Here is a 23,822-nt window from a genome sequence, read left to right as displayed (position 1 = left end):
TCATCCTCAGCTGCCGGTGGCCAGGTGGAGGAAGAGGTTGTCATCCTTGATGTCATCCTCGCTGTCCCCAGCAGCAGCAGCCCCACCTCGTACAGCTTCTCCAGGGGCTCCTTCTCCTTCCCTGGGGGTGAGCCCAGGCTATCAGGGTTCTGCCCAGGGCCCCAGCTGTCAGGGAACCAGGACAAGCAAAACCAGCTCAGATGGCAGCCACCAGTGCTGGGCAGAGCAGCTCAGCTCCAGCACAAGGGCTGCGTGTCCCCATCTGATGACCTCTGGGCAGTGACACAGGCAGGACAAAATGTCTGGGTTCCTTTGCTTCTGATTGCCAAGGCATGTGTGGAGCTGCAACTTACCAGGGCCTTGCATCAAAGTGTGCCTGTGGCTCTCTCCCTTCTTCTAGGGCCGATCAATATCCTGCAGCCAGGGATCACAGAACAGCTCTTCTAACGAGGGCCTGTCCGAGTGCAGCGTGGATAAACACCGCCTGATCACATCTTGGCACTCTGGGCAGAGAAACCAGAACCCGCTGGTCAGCTGGAGAAGGCTCCTGTTGGCTTTGCCCCACTATTCCCGTGCCCAGGCCATGCTGGATGTGCTCAGAGCTGGGCCTAAACTTCCCCATCAATTCCCTGTTCTGGAGGAGAGCAGGAGAGCAGGACATGTGCCACCTCCTCAGCAGCTGCCAGAGCGGGATGCTCACGAGCTGCTGCTGTCTCCCAGCACTGGCATTGCCCCCGTGGCCAGAGATGAGGATCCACCTTGAGAGAGCCGTTGTGGCAGCGAGAGCTGATGGTCCCAGCTGATGTTCTGGCTCCTCCTGGAAGGGTGCTCCCCGCAGACCATCTGGTGCAGCAGGATGCCCAGGGACCAGATGGTAGCTGGCTTGCCGTAGTACCAGCCAAACTGGGTCCATTCTGGGGGGCTGTATTGACTGTGTTCCTATGGAATACAGATGGGGTTCATCAGGGGGATACTGCTGCTCCCAGAGCCTGGCCCCAGCATCCCTGGGCATGTGGGGGCTGTCGCAGTGGCACACGGGGTGACCCGCTGCCCTCTCACCAGCACCTGGGACTTGTGTACAGACTCGGGGTTGGAAAAGAAGCCACTGGGGTTGGAAGAGGGCAGCAGAAGTCCTGGCAAGGCCCAACCATGCGGAGGAAAAACCCACCCAGTGCTTGGGAAAACCATGCCTTCATCCTCCCTGCCTGCACCGCCCAAAAACATCATGAATCCAAAACAAACCAGGTGAGTGGAGCAGTCCAAGCCCTTTGTCACCTGCACACCAAACCGGCTGGGACACAGGTTACGGCCCCCCTCTCTGCTACCCCCACCCACCCATGTTTTTGTTGGGCAGGCTGCCCCAGCCCCAGCCCCAGTCTTGGGCAGAGTGGTGGGCAAAGGCTGCCAGCAGGGCTGGAAGCTGGCTCCCCACCCAGCCCTGCTCAAATGCAACTCAGCTGAAATCTCAGTGCCATGAAGGGCAGCAAAAGGGAGAATCCCCGTTGCCACACCCAGCTTGGGCTGTGAGATGTTGGGCCATGAGATTCCAGGACCGAGAGCACACCGCTGCCTGGGCTCACCTGCAAAGCGAGTGTAGGCTGTGTCTTGCAGGTAGGTGCCACAGCCAAAGTCAATCAATTTGGCCTGCCCGGTGGCCAGGTCAACCAGGATGTTCCCTGGTTTGATGTCCCTGTGCAGGACCCCACAGCTGGTGCAGTGCTGCACGGCCTCCAGCACCTGGCGGAACAGATCCCGTGCCACCTCCTCGGACAGGAACCCCCGTGCCTGAATGAAATGGTGCAGGTCCTGAGACCGCTTTGGGCGCTCCAGCACCATCAAGATGTCGTTGGGGAGCTCAAGCCACTCCAGCAGCTGGATGACACCGGGAAAGCCAGTGGACACCTTGGCCAGCAGCACGATCTCCAGGGGTGCGCTGGTGCCGTCGGGCTGCGGGAGGAACGCAATTCCGTCAGTGGGGCTGATGCCGTGCCAGGGGTCGGGAACCCCTCACCCAGCACGGGATGCTCTGCGCCCTGCGCTGGCCCCACGCCTGCTCTCCCTCGAGGTGTCCTGGTTGCTTCCACCCTGCCGGGCCTCGGCTCATCCCCGCCGGCTCGCCGCCCGCCATGGCCAGTCCCCGCCCCATCCTCATCCTCCTCCTCCTCCTCCTCCCCCCCCTCCCCCTCCCCCTGCCCCTTCTCCTTTTCCTTCTATCCCTCCTCCTCCTCCCCCTGCTTCCTCTCCTCCTCCTCCTCCTCCTCCTCCTCCTCCTCCTCCTCCGCCCGCCGCCGGCCCCGCCGCTCACCGGGGCGCTGTCCGAGAGCCGCGTGGCCGCGAAGACACTGCCGAAGCCGCCGCTGCCCAGCAGCGAACCCAGCCGGTACCCGCTCCTTCAGGCCCTGCTGCGCCTTCCCTGTGGGCGGGACGCGGCTGTCAGCGCTCGGCCCGGGGCCAGGAGCGGCCCCCGACCGCCCCCCGACCGCCCCGGGCCGGCCCTCCCCAGGCGTTCGCTCCCGGCAACGGGACAGCGGCGGCTCGGGGGCGGCGGCCGCGCTGCCGAGCGGCGGAGCTCGGGCCGGGGAAGCCGCAGCGGAGGCGGCGGCAGCGGCCGCGCCGCGTGTGTCCTCCACGGGGCCCGGGAGGAGCCGGGGCCGGGGCCGGGACTGGAGCCCACGTCGGGGCCGGGGCCAGGCTCGGGCCAGGCGGAGCCAGAGGGAGGCGATGCCGCCCCAGCCCCAGGCACTGATGCCCGCCCAGCAGCGCCACCGCCAGCACTGCCAGAGCCGGGCGGAGGCGAGACCCCGGCGGGACGGCCGGGGGCGGGGACGGGGACGGGGGCTGGGACGGGGGCGGGGCAGCCCCGCCCGGGGCCGGGGGCGGGCCAGAGGCATGGCCCGGCCGGGAATGGGGAGAGGGAGACTGGAAGAGGAGGGGGCACAGGGAAAGAGAGGGCGGGAGAGGGTGTGGGACAGCGGGAGAGGGAGAGGAGAAGCAATAGAAAGTAAAGAAAGTCGCTTCTTTCACTGCTGCTGCTGCCGCCGCTGCTGCCGCCGCTGCAACTGAAGCTCTGGGGCCGTTTGTCCCCGTGTCCGTTTGTCCGTTGCCCGCTCGCCCCTGCGCCCAGCCCCCCGCTCCCCGGGGGCAGCCCCTGAGCCTGTCCAAACACGGGAACTTTGCCCTGTTCAGCCCAGATCCAGACTCTGGACTCCTGCACGAGGTCAGAAGTATCTCAGAGGTCCCCGCTGAGGATCAAACCCTATCGGGGCACATTCCCTGGCTGGAGGATTCCCTGGTCCTGGTCCTGCACTTATGGCTCCAGCGTTGCTTTCCAGTGAATACTGGAAGGCAAACTGCGTGGCTCATGGTACTTTAGAGTGTCTAGAACTCGCTAAGTCACTGATCTTAGAGGTGAGATACATTTGGAATTAATGGGATGGAGAAGGAGTGCAAGATGGAGAAAGGGAGCAGAGAAATAAATAGAGGAAAACATCTTGGACTGTTTCTTTCAATTTTCATTTCACTTCTGGAAAGCTGTTTCAGTTTTCCAGGAATCTTCTCCACAGTCCTGTCTGCTCTTCTCAAGAACCTTTCCTTGAGAGAACCAGGTTGAGCTCTTGTCACAAGATGTGCCACCACCTGCAGCTTCTCTTGGCTTTCCACACCGTGAGTGCAGCAGGACTCTTGCAGCAGAGCAGGACAAAGGTTTGGAGAACTTGACAGCTTGTCCTTTCTCTTCCTGGCGAGCTGGGGAGTTGTGCCATTGGTGAGGTTTTCATTGTGACTGTTCCAGCCTTGGGAAACAGGAGGTGGAACCAGGACTTGTTAGGGAATACAAGCCTGACTGAATGCAGAGAAGGAATCTCCAGAGCCCGCAGCCAGAAATGGAGAGTTGTGTGATAATCATTCCCACATCTCCATGGACACCTGGAAAGTGATCTAGAACATGAAAATGGGACAGAGGGAGTTTGTTTCTGTGTTCAGTTTGGGTGATTCTACATCTCCAGTGCTGGTGTAAATCAAGAACACAGTCAGTTCATGATAAGCACCAGAACAGGCTGGACCTCTGAGAGTAGGTGACAAAAGAATTTGAAAAGGAGAAATGCAGGGAATGACTTGGTGGACTTTGTCTGGAAGAAGGGGAGTTTTTTCTAATTATTCTAGTCCATTGCTTCTGCTTTTGTCCTTCTTACAAGGCCATTTGCATCCCAGATTCCTCATGAAATGAGATCCCTGAGCTTCTGGAAGTGCCTGAAAGATGCCCTGTTCTTGCAGGGACACTCAGGCTGAAGCAGGAAGCAATTTTGAAGCAATTGTATTAAACAAAAACCAGTTCTTAAGCAGAGATTGATGTCACTCCCCCCGACCAACCACCATGGGCAAATCTCTGGCTCAGCCTGGAGCAGTGACCTTGAGGGGTGTCCCCACTGCAGGGAGGAATCTCCACAGCCCCCAAGAAGGGAAATGCCAGGAGACGCTGCCATTAAAATTTGGATGGGGCTTTTCTAGTCCGAAGTGCTGCCCTGTCAGTCAGATGTGCCCAGGCTGGGCCAGCTCAGCAGCTCTGCAGGAGCTCTCAGTGGTGTCACTTGGTTGTTCCTTTCTCTGGGGATTTTTCCAGCCCTGCCACAGCTTCAGCTCCCTCTGAGGACGTGGAACTTTGGGATGAAGGAGTCAGGCTGGTTTCAGCATTATTCACCCCAACAGCAGCGTGACGCCCCTCCTTCATTTCCCCCTGGGGCTTTGCAAACAGGGCCTTGCTGGAGTGGTTTGAGCCCATTGCAGGCAGAGCCTCCTGCTCCAGCAGGAACTGCCTTTCCTGTGCCAGGAGCAGGGCAGGTCCCGCTGCAGGAAAAGCCCCAGGCCAGCCCCAGCACAGGGAAGGCCTCGGGCACAAGGGCAGAGTGCCGTGCTGGGAGCTGTGCCAGGGAGAGCCTGAGGCACCAAAGGCGCCTTGGCAGCAGCAGCTGCTTGCAGGGCATGGCCAGAAGCCTCCCTTGGCAAGCCGGCCTGATGGCCAGCACTGCAGAGCTGCTGCCTCAGGGCTCATTTCTGGCTGGGCTCTGCCCCAGCCCACAGAGTGTGACCTCAGCCCTGACTCTGCCACAGCCCTTGTGCCTGAGCCCTGCAAAGCCCAAAGGTCACCTGTGCCCCCCTGGCTGTGCCAGCCCCTGGGGCAGGGGGAGGAAAGGCAGAGAAGGGGCTGGGTTTGGCTGTGGGATGTGGGGTCCAGCAGTGACCCTGAGGAGTCGAGGCAGTGGATGGAGTGCACTGAGCAGCCCCTTCTGCCCATGCAGTCCTGGAATGGTTTGGAGGGGAAGAGCTCTGCAGTGCTCATCTCATCCAAACCCCGCCATGAGCAGGGACATCTTTCACCGGATCAGGTTGTTCAGAGCCCTGTCCCAGCTGGACTTGAATGTTTCCAGGGATGGGGCACTGACCACCTCCCTGGGAACCTGTCCTGGTGTATCACCACCCTCATCATCAAACATTTCCTCCTTATCTGTTCTTACCTGAACCTCCCTTCCTTTAGTTTAAAACCACCCCCCTTTGTCCCGTTGTGACAGGCCCTACTAAAACCTCTGTCCACCCTTGTATTCCCAATGAGCCGGGTTTCCATGGCAACTGCCAGGACAGGTGACCCAGGTGTCACCCCCAGTGAGGGCTGCCATGGAAACAGTTCCCAGCACTGCCCCTTTCTGTCGGGCTGACCTGGCCTTTGGCCCTGGCCCTGGCGTTTGCTGCTGGTTCCGCGGCGCCTGACCGGCCAGCGCGGCACAGGGCAGGTGGCCATGGCACAAGCCCCCAGCAAGGGATCCCCTCTGGCTCTGGGCAGTGACACCAGCCCTGAGCAAGGGGCCAGGGCAGGTTTCCATGGCACCAACCATCACAACGGCTCCAGGAGCAGAGTGACTCTTGCCAAGGAACTTTGTGGTGCTGTCACTTAATATTAAATCTGGTTTTTGCTGATCCCTTGCTGGGGATTTTTTCAGCGCTCTCAAGTCCTCGTTGGTAACAGGGTGAAGGAGCCCTGGCCCAGGCTCTGGCCCTGGGGGACACGGGGACGCTGCCAGGGGGTCCCTGTCCCCCTGTCCCACCCCCAACAGCCCCGGCCCCCGTCCCCGTGTCAGGCTCTGGGGTCGATCTCGTGGAACATCCTCTGGGGGAGGCTGTGGCGCCGGGGGCGGGGGGACCCAGGGGGACAGGGGACCCCGCTGTGCACGAGCAGCGTTGGACTTCTCTGGGGGAACTGGGAGGGGGGGCTGGGGTGGAGTGACCTCACACAGCCCCTGTGAGATCACACAGCCCCTGTGATGTCACCCAGCCCACTCTGAGATGTAACAGGCCACCTGTGATTTCATACAGGTGTCCTGTGATGTCACAGCCTGCTCCTTGATGTCCCAGTCTGCTCTGTGATGTCACAAAATCTGCCCTGTGATGTCACAGCCCAGCCTGTGATGTCACAGACACCCTGTGATGTCACAGACAGCTCTATGATGTCACAGCCACCTTTGTGATGTTATGCAGTCTCGTTGTCATGTCACAGCCTGCTCTGTGATTTCACAGTCAGCTCTGTGATGTCACAACCCACTCTGTATTTTCTCAGCCTTCTCTGTGACATCACACAGCTGCTCTGTGATGTCACAGAGCCCTTTTCTATGATGGCAGAGTCTTCTCTGTGGCCTCACAGCCCGTTCTGTGATGTCACACTGCCAGCCTGTAATGTCACAGCCGACTTTGTGACATCACAACCTCCTCTGTGATGTCACATCCTGCTATGTCATGTCACATAATAAACCAGTGACGTCACAACCAACTGTATGATGTCACAACCTGGTCTGTGATGTCACACAATCACAGAATCACAGAATTGTTGGGTTGGAAGAGACCTTTAAGGTCATCAAGTCCAACCCATGCCCTAACACCACCTCAGCTAAACCATGGCACTGAGTGCCACATCCAGTCTTTTTTTAAACACATCCCATGATGGTGACTCCACCACCTCCCTGGACAGACAGTTCCAGTAATTTATCACCCTTTCCATAAAAAACTTTTTTCCTAATATAAAACCTAAATTTCCCTTGGTGCAGCCTAAATCTGTGTCCTCTTGTTCTGTCAGTTGTTGTGAGGAGAAAGAGACTGACCCCCACCTGACTGCAACCACCATGCAGGGAGTGTAGAGAGTGATAAGGTCACCTCGGAGTCTTCTCCAGGATAAACAACTCCATCTCCCTCAGTCATTCCTCACAGGACTTGTGTTCCAGACCCCTCACCAGCCTTGTTGTCCTTCTCTGGACACGCTCCTGCTCCTCCATGTCCTTCCTAAGTGGGAGGGCCCAGAACTGGACACAGCACTCAAGGAACGGTGCCAGTACAGGGGAAGAATGCCAAGTACACCAGTGCCAAGTACAGGGGAAGAATGACCTCCCTGCTCCTGCTGGCCACACCATTCCTGATCCAGCCCAGGAGCCATTGGCCTTCTTGGCCACCTGGGCACACTGCTGGCTCATGTCCAGCCTGCTGTCGACCAGTGCCCCCAGGTCCCTTTCTGCCTGGGCACTGTCCAGCCACGCCGCCCCCAGACTAGAGCTGTGCAGGTGGTTATTGTGGCCAAAATGCAGGACTGGGCACTTGGACTGATTAAACTTCATCTTACTGGAATCTTCCATCTATCCAGCTGTTCCAGGTGTTCCTGCAGAGCCCTCCTGCCTTCCAACAGATGGACACATGCTCCAAGTTTGGTGTCATCTGCAGATTTACTAATGAAAAGCTCAATCCCCTCATCCATGTGGTCAATAAAAATATTGAACAGAGCTGGCCCAGCACAGAGCCCTGAGGGACAGCACTGGTGACTGTCCCCAGCTGGATGCAGCACCGCTCACCACCACTCTCTGGGCCGGCCATCCAGCCAGTTCTGAACCCAGCACAGAGTGCTCCTGGCCCAGCCGTGGGCTGCAGCTTTTCCAGGAGTGTGCTGTGGGAGACAGTGCCAAAGGCCTTGCTGGAGTCCAAATAGACACATCCACAGCCTGTCCTGCATCCACCAGGAGGGTCACCTGGTCATAGAAGGAGACCAGGTTGGTCAAACACGACCTAGCCCTCCTAAGCCCCTGCTGGCTGGGTCTGACACCCTGGCCATCCTGGAAGTGCTGTGTGATGGCACTCAGTGTGAACTGTTCCATGACCTTACTGGGTACCGAGGTCAGTCTGACTGGCCTGTAATTACCAGGATCCTCCTTCCCACCCATGCTGTGAATGGGTGTCACACTGGGCAGCTTCCAGTCATCTGGGACCTCACCAGTGAGCCAGGACTGCTGGTAAATGATGGAGAATGTCTTGGCAAGCTCATCTGCCAGCTCCCTCTTCACCCTGGGGTGGATCCCATCTGGCCTCATGGATTTATGAATATGCAAGCAGCTCAGCCGGTCTCCGACTGCCTCCTCCTAGATAACAGTGGTCCACTCTGCTCCCTGACACCATCTACCAACACAGGAGGACAGTTGTCCTGAAGGCAAATCGTCTCCTCACTAAAAACTGAGGGAAAAAATGGCATTAAGCACCTCTGCCTTCTCCTGATCTGCAGTTATTAAATTCCCTTCCACATCTAATAAAGAACAGAGGTTGGTCTTACCCTTCCTTTTACCATTGACATATTTGTAAAATCATTTTTTATTATCCTTTATAGAAGTTGCCATTTTAAGTTCAAACTGAGCTTTGGCCTCCCTAATATCTTTCCTACATGCCCTAGCAAGGCCCTTAAATACTTCCTGAGAGACCTGACCCTCCTTCCAAAGATGATACATCCTCTTTTTATTCCTAAGTTCCTTCAAAACCTCCTTGCCCATCCAGGCTAGATGTTTGTTTAGTCGACTCGTCTTTTGGCACACAGGGACAGTCTGTTCCTGTGCCCTCGAGATCTCTGTTTTGAAGCATGCCCACCTTTCCTGAACTCCTTTGTTTTTAAGGGCTGCTTCCCAAGGAACTCTCTGAATAAGTCTCCTAAATAGGCCAAAGTCTGCCCTCCAGAAGTCCAATGTAGGAGTTTTATTGGTGTTCTTCCTCATTTCACCAAATATTGAGAATTCGATAATTTCATGATCACTGTGCCCCAAGTGACCTCCAACCAGTACATCTCCCACCAGCCCATCTCTATTTACAAACAACAGATCCAACATAGTCCCTCCCCTGGTGGGCTCAACCACCAGCTGCAACTAAAAATTGTCCTCCACAAACTCTAAAAATTTCCTGTATGGCCTTTATTGAGCCCACCTCAGCTGGGCTGCTGATTTCACCCCTAACTCAGGCTTACCACCCATGAGCCTGCTTCCAGACAAACCAGCTACATCTCCCTCCCCCTTCACACCTAGTTTAAAGCCCTCTCAACAAGTTTTGACAGTTCATGAGCTAAAATTCTTCTGCCCTTCACAGAAAGATGGAGCCCATCTGGTCCAAGCAGGCCAGCTGCTGTAAAAGTTGCCCCATGATTAAAGAATACCAAATTTTGACGATGACACCAACCCTTGAGCCGCTCGTTGATAATGTGAGCTCTCCTATTGCTTTCAGCGTTTTTCTCAGACTCCAGAGGGACTGAGGAAAAGACTGTCTGTGCCCCTGTCCTATTAACCACCTGACCCAATGCCCTAAAGTCCCTTTTAATTGCCCTGACACTCCTCTTTTCAATCTCATCACTGCCAGCCTGGGGTATCAGCAGTGGGCAATAATTAGAGGGCTGAATCAGCCCAGGCAGTGTGTCAGTGATATCCCGTACCCGGGCCCCAGGGAGGCAGCAGACCTCTCTGTGGGGTGGCTCTGGTCGACATATGGGGCCCTCTGTTCCCCTCAGGTGGGAGTCACCCACCACGATTACCCTTCCTTCCTTTTTGATGTTCGAGGTGCTGATTTGTCTCACAGATGAATCACAATTGGGAGGCTCACTGGGCAGATAATTTTCTTCTGAACCATCTGGCTGACTCTCCAGATCCAGGGGATCATACCTAATCTGAAATGGCACCTGGCTTGGGAGAGGGGGTTGGGAGGGATTTTTATTTTTACCTCCTCGAGTAGGTACCCACTCCCACTCCCCTTCATCAGCCAGGTGTCCTTCTATAGCCTGACAGTGGGAGGTGTGGGAGACAGCGGGAACCAAGGAGAGCATTGCTGCCCTGCCAGACCTCATGGAACCAAGGATCCATTGGGACACTGCAGGGCCCTGGGGCACCACGGTGCCATTGTGACACTGCAGGGCCCAAGGATCCAAGGGACTTTGTGACACCAAAGGGACATTGTGACACTGGGAGGCCTCATGGAATCATGGACACCATTGGGACACTCTGGGGCCTCATGGAACCGTGGTGACACCAAGTTGTCTGGGGGTGTTGATCTGCTGGAAATCAGGAGGGCTCTGCAGAGGGCCCTGGACAGGCTGGATCCAGGGCCCAAATCCAACAAGGTGAGGTTTAACAAGTCCAAGTGCCAGGTCCTGCACTTTGACCACAACAACCCCTGCAGTGCTACAGGCTGGGGACAGAGTGGCTGGACAGCAGCCAGGCAGAAAGGGACCTGCAGGGACTGATGGACAGCAGGCTGGACATGAGCCAGCCGTGTGCCCAGGTGGCCAAGAAGGCCCATGGCTCCTGGCCTGGATCAGGAATGGTGTGGCCAGCAGGACCAGGGCAGTGATTCTTCCCCTGTGCTGGGCACTGGTTGGGCAGCACCTCGAGTGCTGTGTCCAGTTCTGGGCCCCCCAATTTAGGAAGGACATGGAGGGGCTGGAGCGTGTCCAGAGAAGGACAACAAGGCTGGTGAGGCATCTGGAGCACAAGTCCTGTGAGGAGCGGCTCAGGCAGCTGGGGTTGCTGATCCTGGAGAAGAGGAGGCTCAGGGGAGACAAGGCAGTGTCAGGGCACAGGTTGGACTTGATGATCTCCAAGGTCTTTTCCAGCCTTGCTGATTTTGGGATTCTATGAAACCACCCTTGGAGCAGTTGCAGGAGGAGCCCTGGGCCTCCTCTTCAGAAGCTCCAGCAGCCCAGGTCCCTCAGCTTCTCCTCACAGCCCCAAAGCCCATCCTGTCAGTCCTGCAGAGCCTCTGCAGCCCCTCCTCACTGCCCAGAACAGGCAGCCCCACAGCCAGACACAGCAGCCCAGATGTGCCCCCCTGGCCTGGGGTGCCTCTGGCAAGGGACCAGCACGAGGCACTGCAGGAGCCTGCAGACAATTCCTGCAGCACTTGTGGGATGATCCTGCTCCCCAAGGGCCGTTCCCATGGTGCCAAGTCAGAAACTGGAATGGGGAGTGGGGCCAGAGAGGAAAGGGCAACCAGGGATGGGCTGGGTGCAGGGGAGGAAGAGGGGTGAGGAAGAGAAATAAATTGGTAGGAGGAAGAGTAAAGAAAGCAAAGGTGAAGCCAAGGAAATGCTCTGGGCAGTCTGGGGGTGGCTGCCAGGCAGCCCAGGCTCTGAGCAACAGCGTCTGCAGTGGGACAGGAAACTCCCAGCTGATGGGAACAAACTTTCTGGCTGGCTGCAGAGGCCAGGACAAAGCTGAGTGGTTTCCCTGGCGTCCCCCAGCCCTTCCTGGCCCCAGGGGCCGATGGCATTTGTGCTCCCTCAGGTTCATGTCCCCACAGCAGCAGCATGGGGGTGCTCCTGCCTGCTGTGTGCAATGCAAACAGGGGCTCTTGACCTTTCTTTGTCGACAACATTAATATGTAAAACAAAGAAAAAGAACCTCCAAAAGTAAAACAACAAGAAGTATCAAAGACGACATTTATTAGAAGTGTTTTGCAGAAATTGGCCAGCAGTTTAATGTTTCTGAAACCATCCAGTCATCAGTCTCCACACTGCAGCCTTGAGCTCCTGGTTCCTCAGGCTGTAGATGAGGGGATTCAGGGCTGGAGGCACCATCGAGTACAGAACTGACAGTGACAGATCCAGGGATGGGGAGGACATGGAGCGGGGCTTAAGGTAGGCAAGAGTGCCAGTGCTGAGGAACAGGGAGAGCAAGGCCAGGTGAGGGAGGCAGGTGGAAAAGGCTTTGTGCCGTCCCTGCTCAGAGGGGATCCTCAGCACGGCCCTGAAGATCTGCACATAGGAGAAAACAATGAACACAAAACAGCCTAAATATAGAAGAGCACTTAGTACAATAAGCCCAGCTTCCCTGAGTTTGCAGTGTGATCTAGAGGATCTGGGGGATTTCACAGAAGAACTGGCCCAGAGCATTGCCATGGCACAGGGGCAGGGAAAATGTATTGGTTGTGAGCAGCAGAGCATTGAGAAAGGCACTGGCCCAGGCAGCTGCTGCCATGTGGGCACAAGCTCTGCTGCCCAGGAGGGTCCCGTAGTGCAGGGGTTTGCAGATGGACATGTAGCGGTCGTAGCACATGACGGTCAGGAGGGAAAGTTCTGCTGAGATGAAGAACAGAAAGAAAAAGAGCTGTGCAGCACATCCTGTGTAGGAGATGGTGCTGGTGTCCCAGAGGGAATTGTGCATGGCTTTGGGGACAGTGGTGCAGATGGAGCCCAGGTCGCTGAGGGCCAGGTTGAGCAGGAAGAAGAACATGGGCGTGTGCAGGTGGTGGCTGCAGGCTACGGCGCTGATGATGAGGCCGTTGCCCAGGAGGGCAGCCAGGGAGATGCCCAGGAAGAGGCAGAAGTGCAGGAGCTGCAGCTGCCGCGTGTCTGCCAGTGCCAGCAGGAGGAAGTGGCTGATGGAGCTGCTGTTGGACGTTTCTTCACTCTGGGAATCATGGACTATTGAAAGAAGATATTGACAAGGCGGGAAAGATTTCAGTATGTCATTCCTATGTTTTTTTATTAGGAATCCCCCCAAAAATACTTCTCCTTGTTGGCTGAACTTTGCTCAGCCTTTTTTCGCTGAGGTCCGGTTTGTGCTGCTGCCTCATCTTCGACACTGCTCTCAGCCTGAACACTGGGGAGCCCATAGGGAAAACAGGGCTCGCTGTGCCCCTGTGCAGTCAGACCTGCGGGTCCCACACAGGAGCCCTTTGCTCATTTCAGCTTCCTCTGTTTCAGGGTGATCCCACATCCAACATGCTTGAACAATACAGTGGCCTTTTTGAAGACTTCAGTTTCATTGTCAGCATCTCTAAATTCTTCTACCTTTCCCTGTGCAGCTGGAAATGGAGGGATACCAAGGGTTGGTCTGGCTCTCTGCTTTTTTTGTCAGTGCTACCCAGAGTGCTTTTGTCACAGGAAATTCAGACTTTTTGTCACAGGCATCATGATCAGCAGATCTTGAAATGCTCTCAAGTCCCTGAGCACTAAGTCACGGGGAATTAAAGCCACACAGGCCACATCTGCAGTGCTCAAACACAGCCCTGTTGCTGCTGCTGCTGCTGCTGAAATAGAATCAACTGACAGAGGCCATCACAGAAATTGCCTCTGGAGTGTCAAATACAATAAAAAATTCCACCAGGAGAAAGAGAAACCAGAACTTCTCGACACACTTCATTGTTTCTTCTGAGCAGCAGCAGAAAATGGAGATGCCCAGAGGTTTCCAGCTGCTGCTGATCCAAGTGGAGCCCAGCCTGCTGCCCAGTCCCAGCTTTGTGACACGTGCTGCACCGTGTCACAAAGGGCCCCTGCACTGCCCCCTGCCCTGGGGCCGCCCCCAGCCCACCCAAAGTGGCTCAGGTTGGAAGGAATCCCTCACCCCAAGTGTCTAAGACAGCCCAACAGGATCTTTAGGAACGGCTCAAACCATCAGCAAACGCTGCCCTGCTCTGCGGGCTCAGGGCAGCAGAAGGAGCCCCCAGGGCTGCCAACGCAGCCGCGCTGGGAAGGGCACGGGGCCTTCACAGAAGCTGGCACAGCCTCCTTGGGACACGTCCCGGCTGGTGGCCATCCTAAACCACGGGTGTGACACAGACAAGGAACGTGTGGGCCAGGGCAGGAATGCTGTTCTGATCCCTGGGGCCCGGGGAGCGCTGACATCAGCAGGTGTGGCACAGTCCCTGCCCAAGCAGACCTGCCACCCCCCGAGCCCTGGCAGCACCAGTGCCCGTCTCGTGCCCCAGAGACCTGTGCCCGTGGGGGGCTTTTGTGCCAGAGGGAGCCAAAGCCCACGTGCATTGGGGGCTGAGCTCCTGCCTGCAGGGGCTGTTGGCAGGAGCACCTGGAGCAATGCTGGCAACACTTGGTCTCTGTCAGAAGCTCTTACTCCATGCTGAAATTATTTTCTCATTGAAGTTTCTGCCTTCAGCACAAAACCACCTCAGCGGCGAAGGCACAGAAGAATCTGGCAAGTAAGAATCCTCAATTCAGGAAAGCTTTACTTCCCGTTGCTCAACTCAAGCAGTTCCAAAAAGTTGCAAACTTCCCAAATGAATTGGGATGGCCTGAGGAGGTGAAGACTTGGAATTTTGCTTCCCATCTCAAAGCAGCAACTCATTTGCCTTAACCTCATCCACTGAGGGTCACTTTACAGAACAGAGCACTACACAAAAAAAGGGAAAAAACAAGGGCCATTCTTTGGTTTACTAGGAAGGGATGATAATATCCTAATTCTCATAAGGAATAAACGCTCTCAAGAAATGAAAGTCCACTCGGTGTTACAAAAGTATCCCAAAGAAATGAGTAGATGGCAAAAGGGCTAATCCTCCCCCTGGTACAGATATCTGAGTGGCCAGTAAAGTACAGCTCTCCCCTCTTGTTCCCTGCAGGACAATCAGGACCATGAGGAGGAAAAGTCACAGATATTCCTTGTGGCCTCCATAACCAAAGCTGTGCCAAAGCACAGATGCTGCCTTCAAACTGACTCAAATTCCAGCCTAGACCTCTCACCTTTCAGACAACTCCTTCTCCAACACCCCACCAACACCAGCCCCCCAAACTCCCACACAGAAGCCCTCGACACCCCGCCAGGAGCCCCAGCTGTCCCCGTCCCTCTGCAGAGCTTTCCCACCCTCCAGCAGACGCCCTGGTTCCCTGCAGGTGCCGTGGGATGGCACTCAGGAGGATCTGCTCCAAGGCCTTCCCCTGGAGCACGCTCAGGCTGCCAGGCCTATGGATCCTGGATCATCCTTCCCACCGAGCCTTCCTGTGCACGGCTGCTCCATTTGCACCTTTGCGCTCAGCTCGGACTTCTCCACTTCACCAGGAGTGCTGGGAAAGGATGGAGAGCAGCCTGGCAAGCTCTTTCTGCAGCTCTCCATTTACCCTCGGGGAGGGAGAACATTCCACAGGAAAGCAACTGGTGCCACAAGGAGCGGGTGGCCTCAGGCACCTTTGGGGATGGAACAAGGCCTTGGTTTGACATAAGTGAGCACAAGCAATTCACATGAGTAAACAAGTAATTAGCACAGACATGCCTCAGTACTTAGCACCAGTTAGCATAACAAAAACCTGTCTGGCCTAACTTGACATGAGAGTGACCTGACAAAAAGCTTTAGACACAGTCTACCAGAAGAACTAAGGGCAAGTGTGGAATCAGCCCTGTGCAGGGAAGCCCTGAGGAAGACTTTGTGCTGCTTTGGGGCATCGAGACCGCTCCTGGCCAGGGCCTGGACATCAGCTTCAAGTATGGGAATCTGACACAATGTATTTTCAACCACCTGCCTATGGAATCACCTCAGCAGTGTAAAGATGGATGGTGATTTTGATACAACTCCGACATCAACCCACTGAAATTTATATGTGGCAGAGAAACACTTTAGTGGGGTGCAGACCCCTGCCCTCCTGCCAGGTCAATAAAAGGGCTTTTGGCTGACAATGCATTTGTCTGCTGATTTCTTTGAATGAGGGAGACCCCTCAGGACTGCTATATCCTGAGGGAACACCATTCGCCTTGGCCTGTAGGCACCTGCACAAGCTTAAAATCAGCTGCCTCAGCTTCCAGGACCTCTCTTGGTCACCATCCTGACGTGGATGCAGGACTGCTGTGAGGCACTGCTGGGACCCAGCGGGACAGGACCGGCTGTCTCGTGTCCACGCAGCACCCCTCACACAGCCAGGGCCATCCTGAAACCAGACAAACACTCACGTGTCAGCACAGGGGAGCAAGGAGCACTGGGCTCCTCTCAGGGTATCTCAAAGTTCGAGAATCCAACACAGCACTGGTAAATTTTTGGGGGGACCAAGGACTTTGAGTATCAAAAGGGAAACTCCAATTTGTAGGGAGGGAAGTAAAATGCCTGGGACACGTGATTTGTCAAGGGAGCCGGCGGCTGAACCCTGAAAGAATTGCAGGGATAGCCTCACTCCCATGACCAAAAACTAAGAGAGAAGTCAGAAGGTTTTTAGGCCTGTTGGGATATCATAGGCTATGGATTGAAGGATACACGCAGGCCATCAGGTTCTTGTATGAAAAGTTAGTAGAAGAAGAGATTAGGTGGGAAGAAGATGACAAGCAAATTTTGAAGCTTTAAAGCAAAAATTAGTCAGTGCAGCAGCACTGAGTCTTCCTGCCTTAGACAAACCCTTCTATCTGTTTGTGGATATAGAAGAAGGGGCAGCGCATGGAGGGTTAGCCCAGGACCGGGGAGGATCCAGGAAAACAGTGGCCTATTTATCAAAACTGCAAGACCCTGTCAGCTGGGGGTGGCCAACCTGCATTCAGGCGGTGGCAGCGAGTGCCCTACTCGTAGAAGAAAGCAAAAAATTAACCGTTGGGGGAAAACTGAAAATATATACCCCACACTAAGTAAGGAGTATCCTCAGCTAAAAGGCTGAGAAATGGCTCACTGATTCCCAAGTGCTAAAATATGAAGCCATCTTAATAGATAATGGTTTAGAGCTAGTCGTGAGTAACCAACTCAACCCTGCCCAGCTTTAGATGGAAAACCAGGTGAGGAATTAATACATAATTGCCTAGAGGTCATAAACTATCAAACTAAAGTAAGAGAGGACCTAACAGATCAACCACTCCAAGGTGGAAAACGATTGTACATTGACGGATTTTCACGGGTAATCCAGGGCACAGGGTATTGGGGTGAGCTATAGCAGATGACGAGTTAGTGGCCCTAGAAAAAGGAAAGTTACCTTCCAACTGGTCAGCCCAAGCATGTGAGTTGTATGCCCTAAAGTGAGCTCTGGAAATATTCACACAGAAAAGAGAAACAATATATACAGACTCAAAATATGCTTTTGGAGTAGTGCATACCTTTGGAAAAATTTGGGAAGAGAGTGGGCTATTAAATTCAAGGGGAAAGGAACTAAAAACTTATTTTAGAAGTGTTAGAAACCTTACAATTACCAGAAGAAGTGGCAGCAGTATATGTTAAAGGACATAAAAAAGGAGTGACTCAAGAAGCACGAGGGAACCATTTAGCAGATTTAGATGCTACAAATGCAGCCGAATCAGGGACAGGAAAACTAATGACAGCATTAACCCCCATGAGTGAAATGGAAGAAGTCTGCGTATTCATTGAGACAGAAGAGAAAGAATTCCTCAAAACAGGAGCCAAGAAAGATAACAAAGGGAAGTGGAGATTACCAGATGGGAGGCAAATGTTGAATAAACCCCTTGCCAGGAAAATGCTAGAAGGCATACATGGAACAACACACTGGGGACACCAGCGCTAAGTGATCGATTTCTAAGGGACTGGGCCTGCATAGGAATTTTTGGGATAGCTAAGCAGGTAATTGAAAGGTGTGTGATATGTCAACAAGTAAATGAGAAGGTCATGAGGAAAACACCCAGGGGAGGGCGAGAAGTAGCCTTACAGCCCTTTCAAAACATCCAAGTAGACTTTACCGAGCTTCCCCAGGTACAACGGTGGAAGTTTTTACTAGTGATAGTAGGTAACCTGACTCATTGGGTAGAGGCGGTACCCACGGTTAAAGCCAATGCCAATGTTGTGAGTAAAACACTTCTAGAATCAATCATTCCCCAACATGGGATGGTGAACAGGATTGATTCAGACCAAGTGTAAGAAGCCGTCTGAAGCCCCCACTTTTGCCTACCGATTGCCACAAGGAGAAACCCCCTTCCTCCACTACAGTACCGGCTTGGAGAGAGCGGCAGTGCAGGTGCAGTTGCTGCACCATTACGTTAGCTGTTCTGAACAAGGCCTGGCAAGGACTTGGCAAGGACTTAGCAAGGAATCGGCAAGGACCTGGCATGAACACAGCAAGGAACGGCCTACTGCATATTTGCCCACTCTCCTCCTGAAGCTGAGTGAACTTTTGGGGTGACCCTAGTGGTCTCTCACTGAAGACCTCTCATCTGCCCCATTACCACTGTGACAGACGGATGGAGATCGAAAACCCTCCTCCTAAGGACTGAGACTGAGACCCCTACCACAGGGAGGGGAGAAACCACTAATGACATGACCTGTTCTTCTTCAGTAATTCCAATGGACTTATTCTTCATTGTGTTTGTCCTGCTTCGGTGGTTTCAGTGGACTCACCTGTTCCCCCACAGCAATCACAATAGACTCTCATTGTCCTGCATATTCCCCCCTTTTTTCCTCCGTGGACTATAACTGGACCCCTGAGTTGACCAGAATTTTGAAGACTTCCCCGACACAACCAGACGGATCCCCATCGTCCGGACCAGTGAGGATCTCGCCTGTGTTGGTAGCTATTCCCATCCCCCTCTTTTCTCTCTCTCTCTCTCTATCCTTTTATCTCCTTTCTGATCCCCACTATCGCATTTACTGTTTTGGCCCCTAATAAAGGTACATTTGTTGTGATTAACTAATAGTCCCTTGTTGTTTGCCTTTTTGCACGTTTGGGATTGGTGAAAAGAACCATCACGACACCCCGCACAAGCGGATCATGACACCAAGGAACTCATTTCACCTCTAAAATATTGCAAAAAGTTGTTCAAACCCTGAGAGTAAATGGGAATTACACACTCCATGGCATCCACAGAGTTCTGGTCACACTGAGAGGATGAATCAAACTCTTAAAAGAGCTCTAGATAAGCTGATGATGGAAACCCGAATGTCATGGATGAAATGTCTCCCTTTGTCCTTATTAAGACTTAGAACTCAACCCCAGTCAGATCTGGGGGTGTCACCCTATGAAATGACGTTTGGGTTACCCTTTTTGACCTCACCCCAGAGGGTTGCCACCTATGAGAAAGGGGAAGCCAATGCCAAGAAATACGTTATGTTTATAGCAGAAACCTTAGAAGGGCTAAGACATAAAGGGGCAATTCCTCAAACAGCCACCCTGGATTTCAGACTCAATAACATTAATTCTGAGGATTTGATCAAGTAATGATCAAGTCATGGAGAGATCAGCCTCTAACTCTTCAGTGGGAAGGTCCCATTCAGGAACTGCTCACCACCAAATCGGCCGTGTGAACTGCAGAGTGGGGATGGACTCATGCCAACAGATGGACTCATGCCAACAGAGTTAAAGGCCCAGTAGGAAAAACACAATGAGTGGACTGTATATAACATTCAGACCAGGTGAAACAAGATTGAATCTCAGGCAGAGACTGAAAGACAACCAGAAAAACACCAAGACGCCCAAAGTCAAGCTTCCACCAGCCAGTTTGAGAACTGTCTTCCTGCTTTAATGGGTGAGAATTACCAGCACCTGTTGAGGGGAAGTACACAAGGGACCGTAAGAGGTAATGGGACAGCTTCTTTAAGAAAATAAGACAAAGGAAAGAGGGCAAGACCCCTTTGTTCACTTCCAAGAAGATGGCATAGCCCTGCTGTGGGTAGCAACCCCATAAGCATGGTAATGTAGGGACAAAAGGTCATATCGGACCACTGTCATTCCCCAACTGTCTTTGAATACAACAGGGACTGGAGGGCGAGACCAAGCTGGCCTCTGGACCCCTAAGGTACAATGACTATGGGTAGCAACCACATAGGCATGATAGATGGGAGTCAAAGCCATCCTGGACCTCTGTTAGGCCCTTTTGTCCATTCCAAATAAGTGTGTCTAAGGAAAACCTGAGATTTTCCTCCTGTTCCCACTGTCCTTGCCCACATCAACAGATGCTAGTATGACTCATACAAGAGAGAGAGAAAATTTAAAATTAAATGTTCAAGCAAAATGACATATAGAAAAAGAAAGGGGGGGTTTGTTATAGATGGGTAATCCTATGGTTGACTCTCACAGTTAAGGGGTGAATATTAAGTAGATGTTAAGAGAAGTTGTGTAGGTGTATAGTTATCTTTCCCTTCCCCCTTGCATTGTTATCATGGGATGCCCTCAGTAGTCAGGGCATTTGGGAGGGTTGGCTTGTTGCTATGGCAGCGCCTGACCTCCAATCAAGCTGTAAGAAAGTGATCTCCACCACTGGACAGCAAAGGAGGAGTGGATTGACAAGAATTTGGGAGGGGCTGGAGGTATAAAAGACAGAACATCCATTTTGTAGATGAGCACATGGTGATTGAATCCTTTGCTCCGGAAACTGCATTTATTCTTTATTCACTCTTCTGTTGAATTTTGACAAGGTCTTAATAAACCAGTTAAATTTTTGAAAGTGAAAATTGTTTGTCACATGGGGTTGGGGAATGTGGGGCAAGGTTGTCCACACTGGGTCAGACGTCAAGGTAAAACTTCTCAGACCTGGCCAGACCTCCTTAGGAGTGGCCCAACATCAATATCAATCATAGAATGCAGCAATCAGCTCTTCTCTAAAGAGAACAGTAATAAAAGACACTCTTTAAAATGGGAATACATATTTCTTAGAAGCACTTTGAAATATTTCTCCATAACTGTAAAAGGAAACATTCCTAAGGAACTACATTAGAGCAGAGGGAAATAAAGGCAGAGCCATGATTTGGTAAGACGTGCTTATCCTAAAGAGCCCTGTGGTGCATTTGGAGCTGAGCCCTGGAACTTCAGGGCCTGAGAGGAGATTGCACAAATCTTTCCAGGAGTCAAAGTCAGAGAAAAAACCCAAAGTGTCTCAAAGCATTAATGCGTGCCACTGAGGTCCATCCCCAACACAGGCTCCTCATGGACTCCTTGGAGGAGAGAACTGGAGGCCAGGATGGCACAAAAACCTCTCAGAGACTCAGTGTGGAAAGGAAAATCCAAAGTACCTTAAACTCCTTGAGTATCTCAAAGTATTAATGAGCCCCACTGAGTGTTGTTCCTGACAAAGCCTCTCCAGGGACTAATTACAGCAGATAATTGGAGCCCATGATTGCACAAAGCTCTCAGAGACTCCAAGGCAAAAGCCAAAGCCAAAGTGCTTTGAAAAACCTGCAGTCCCTGGGAGCATGAAGGAGCCCCCAGGGCCATTCCTGAGCAAGGCTCCCCAGGGACTCCTTCCAGCAGATCCTTGAGGCCACTGGGATGTGGGCTAGGGGGGGATGCTGATGGCAGGACAAGGGGCTGACAGTGCCCAGCCTGGCTGGGGCTGTGCCAGGAGGCCCCAGTGCCTCAGGACAAGGTGTCTCCTGACAGCCCTTGGTGGCACAGACCCTGCTGTGCCCCAGGGCACCAAGACTTGGCTTCTCTTGGTCCCCACCTGTCATCGGTGCCTCCAGTTCTCTGCTCTGCCTGGGGCCTGGGGACACTTTCTCAGTTGTGTCCCTCAGTGGGACCCATTAAAAGTCAAAGAAACTTTGGAGTTGGATTCTGACTTGGAGTTCTGGAGAAGTTTCTGCAGCTCCCTCTCAGGGCCTGATGTTCAGGGCCTGAGCACAAAGCCCCAGAGGGTCATTAAAGTCCTTGTGCTGTGTCTGTGCTGCTGAGCTGGGCCGGGCTCCTGGCCCAGAGGGTGATCCTGGTAACCAAGGAGAGCTTCAAAAGCACATTTCTCTGGATGAGCAGCTCTTCTCCCAGCCCAGCAGGGCTGGGGCACTGCCTGCAGCCAGCCCGGGCACAGCACAGAGGCACAGAGAGCTTCCATCAGTCAGGGCTGGGAAGGTGCTGAGAAGTGCCTGGGGCAGAATCCCTGGCAGCCCTTGGCACAGGAACCTCTGGCTGCAGGACAATGCAGCTGCAGCTCCTGGAGTGATCTCCTACAGCTGGAACATCCCAATGCCCACAGACCCTGTGAGTACATTCTCTGATCATCTCTTGTGCAGAGCAGCCAGGGGTGCCCAGGGCTGTCCTGCAGAGCAGGGTCCTGCAGCCCAGGGCGCTGTGCTGGGCCAGGGACTCTGCTGCCTGCCAGGGACAGCTCTCAGCCGGCTCAGGGAGCTGCTCCCAGCACTGGGGTCAAGATCTGGGTGGAAGGAGACAGCTGGTAGGGTTTGGAAGTGTTCTCCTTGTGTTGAGGATGCTGCATTCTTCAGGACTGCTCCCAGCATGGCATTTAACTCCAGAAAATTTTCAAGTAGATTATTCAGGGAGCACAGTGAGCCAGGGGCTGCATAAAACGGAAAATCCTACTTTTTTAATCTACTGCTCTGGGTTGTCTGCATGGGAAATTGCGAGATTAATATCTCTCAATTTAGGTCGTGAAAAATAAAAAAGTTTTCTCTCAGATCTGAATAAACCAGGCAGTGACAGAAATCAGCACAGGGTTTCTTTGACACAGCATCAGTGTCACTTTTCCAGCCTCCTCAGGGTTGTTCTGACACTGCCATCCGAGCCTGCAGAGCCAGAGCTGCCCCTGGGCAGTGCCTGAGCTGGGAGGGGTCTGCAGGGCAGAGCTGAGCCCCCAGGGGCTGGGCTGGGCTCTGGCTGCACTGGCAGGGCCCAGCCCTGGGCACAGGGAAGCAGCTGCTGGCAGGGACAGCTCCGGGCAGCAGAGCCCTGGGCAGGCAGAGGGTGGAAAGTGCCCCCAAGCTGTGCTGGGATATTTAAAGTCCTCTCCAAACCCAACTATTCCATGATTGCTTTTATTACAGATCCCCATGTGCAGCCACAGCCAATGTCCAACAGCAGCTCCATCAGCCACTTCCTCCTGCTGGCACTGGCAGACACGCGGCAGCTGCAGCTCCTGCACTTCTGCCTCTTCCTGGGCATCTCCCTGGCTGCCCTCCTGGGCAACGACCTCATCATCAGCGCCGTAGCCTGCGGCCACCACCTGCACACGCCCATGTTCTTCTTCCTGCTCAACCTGGCCCTCAGCGACCTGGGCTCCATCTGCACCACTGTCCCCAAAGCCATGCACAATTCCCTCTGGGACACCAGCACCATCTCCTACACAGGATGTGCTGCACAGCTCTTTTTCTTTCTGTTCTTCATCTCAGCAGAACTTTCCCTCCTGACCGTCATGTGCTACGACCGCTATGTGTCCATCTGCAAACCCCTGCACTACAGGACCCTCCTGGGCAGCAGAGCTTGTGCCCACATGGCAGCAGCTGCCTGGGCCAGTGCCTTTCTCTATTCACTGCTGCACACGGCCAATACATTTTCCCTGCCCCTGTGCCATGGCAATGCCCTGGGCCAGTTCTTCTGTGAAATCCCACAGATCCTCAAGCTCTCCTGCTCCAAATCCTACCTCAGGGAACTTGGGCTTCTTGCATTTAGTGCCTGTTTAGGACTTGGCTGTTCTGTGTTCATTGTTTTCTCCTATGTGCAGATCTTCAGGGCCGTGATGAGGATCCCCTCTGAGCAGGGATGGCACAAAGCCTTTTCCACCTGCCTCCCTCATCTGGCCGTGGTCTGTCTGTTCATTAGCACTCTTATATTTTACTACCTTACGCCCTCTTCCCTCTCCTCCCCATCCCTGGATCTGGCCCTGTCAGTTCTGTACTCGGTGGTGCCTCCAGCCCTGAACCCCCTCATCTACAGCCTGAGGAACCAGGAGCTCAAGGCTGCAGTGTGGACACTGATGACTGGATGGTTTCAGAAACGTTAAACTTCTGGCCAATTTCTGCAAATCACTTGCAATATAAGTCATCTTTGATACTTGGTTTCATTTTGGAAGTTGTTTTTCTTTGTTTTACTTCCTTAATCTTGTCCACAAAGAAGTATCATTGTTTGTGCCATT

The 23,822-nt window shown here is 53.7% G+C and overlaps 2 protein-coding genes and 1 long non-coding RNA gene across 3 annotated transcripts in view; all 3 read left to right on the top strand.

Annotated features, from left to right (window-relative positions):
• The window catches only part of LOC137464210 (zinc finger protein 850-like), a 711,331-nt gene that overhangs the window by 606,120 nt on the left and 81,389 nt on the right, over positions 1-23,822 (top strand). The window lies entirely within an intron of this gene.
• Positions 1-23,822, top strand: part of LOC137464227 (uncharacterized) — a 433,227-nt gene that overhangs the window by 359,840 nt on the left and 49,565 nt on the right. The window lies entirely within an intron of this gene.
• On the top strand, positions 22,417-23,690 carry LOC137464211 (olfactory receptor 14I1-like). The gene has a single exon (XM_068175520.1). It carries the CDS (start codon positions 22,716-22,718, stop codon positions 23,688-23,690), a length of 975 nt encoding a protein of 324 aa, XP_068031621.1. The 5' UTR covers positions 22,417-22,715.

The sequence above is a fragment of the Anomalospiza imberbis genome, chromosome 39 (genome assembly GCF_031753505.1).
Source record: "Anomalospiza imberbis isolate Cuckoo-Finch-1a 21T00152 chromosome 39, ASM3175350v1, whole genome shotgun sequence".
Lineage (NCBI taxonomy): Eukaryota > Metazoa > Chordata > Aves > Passeriformes > Viduidae > Anomalospiza > Anomalospiza imberbis.
This window is presented reverse-complemented; position numbering and strand designations above follow the sequence as displayed.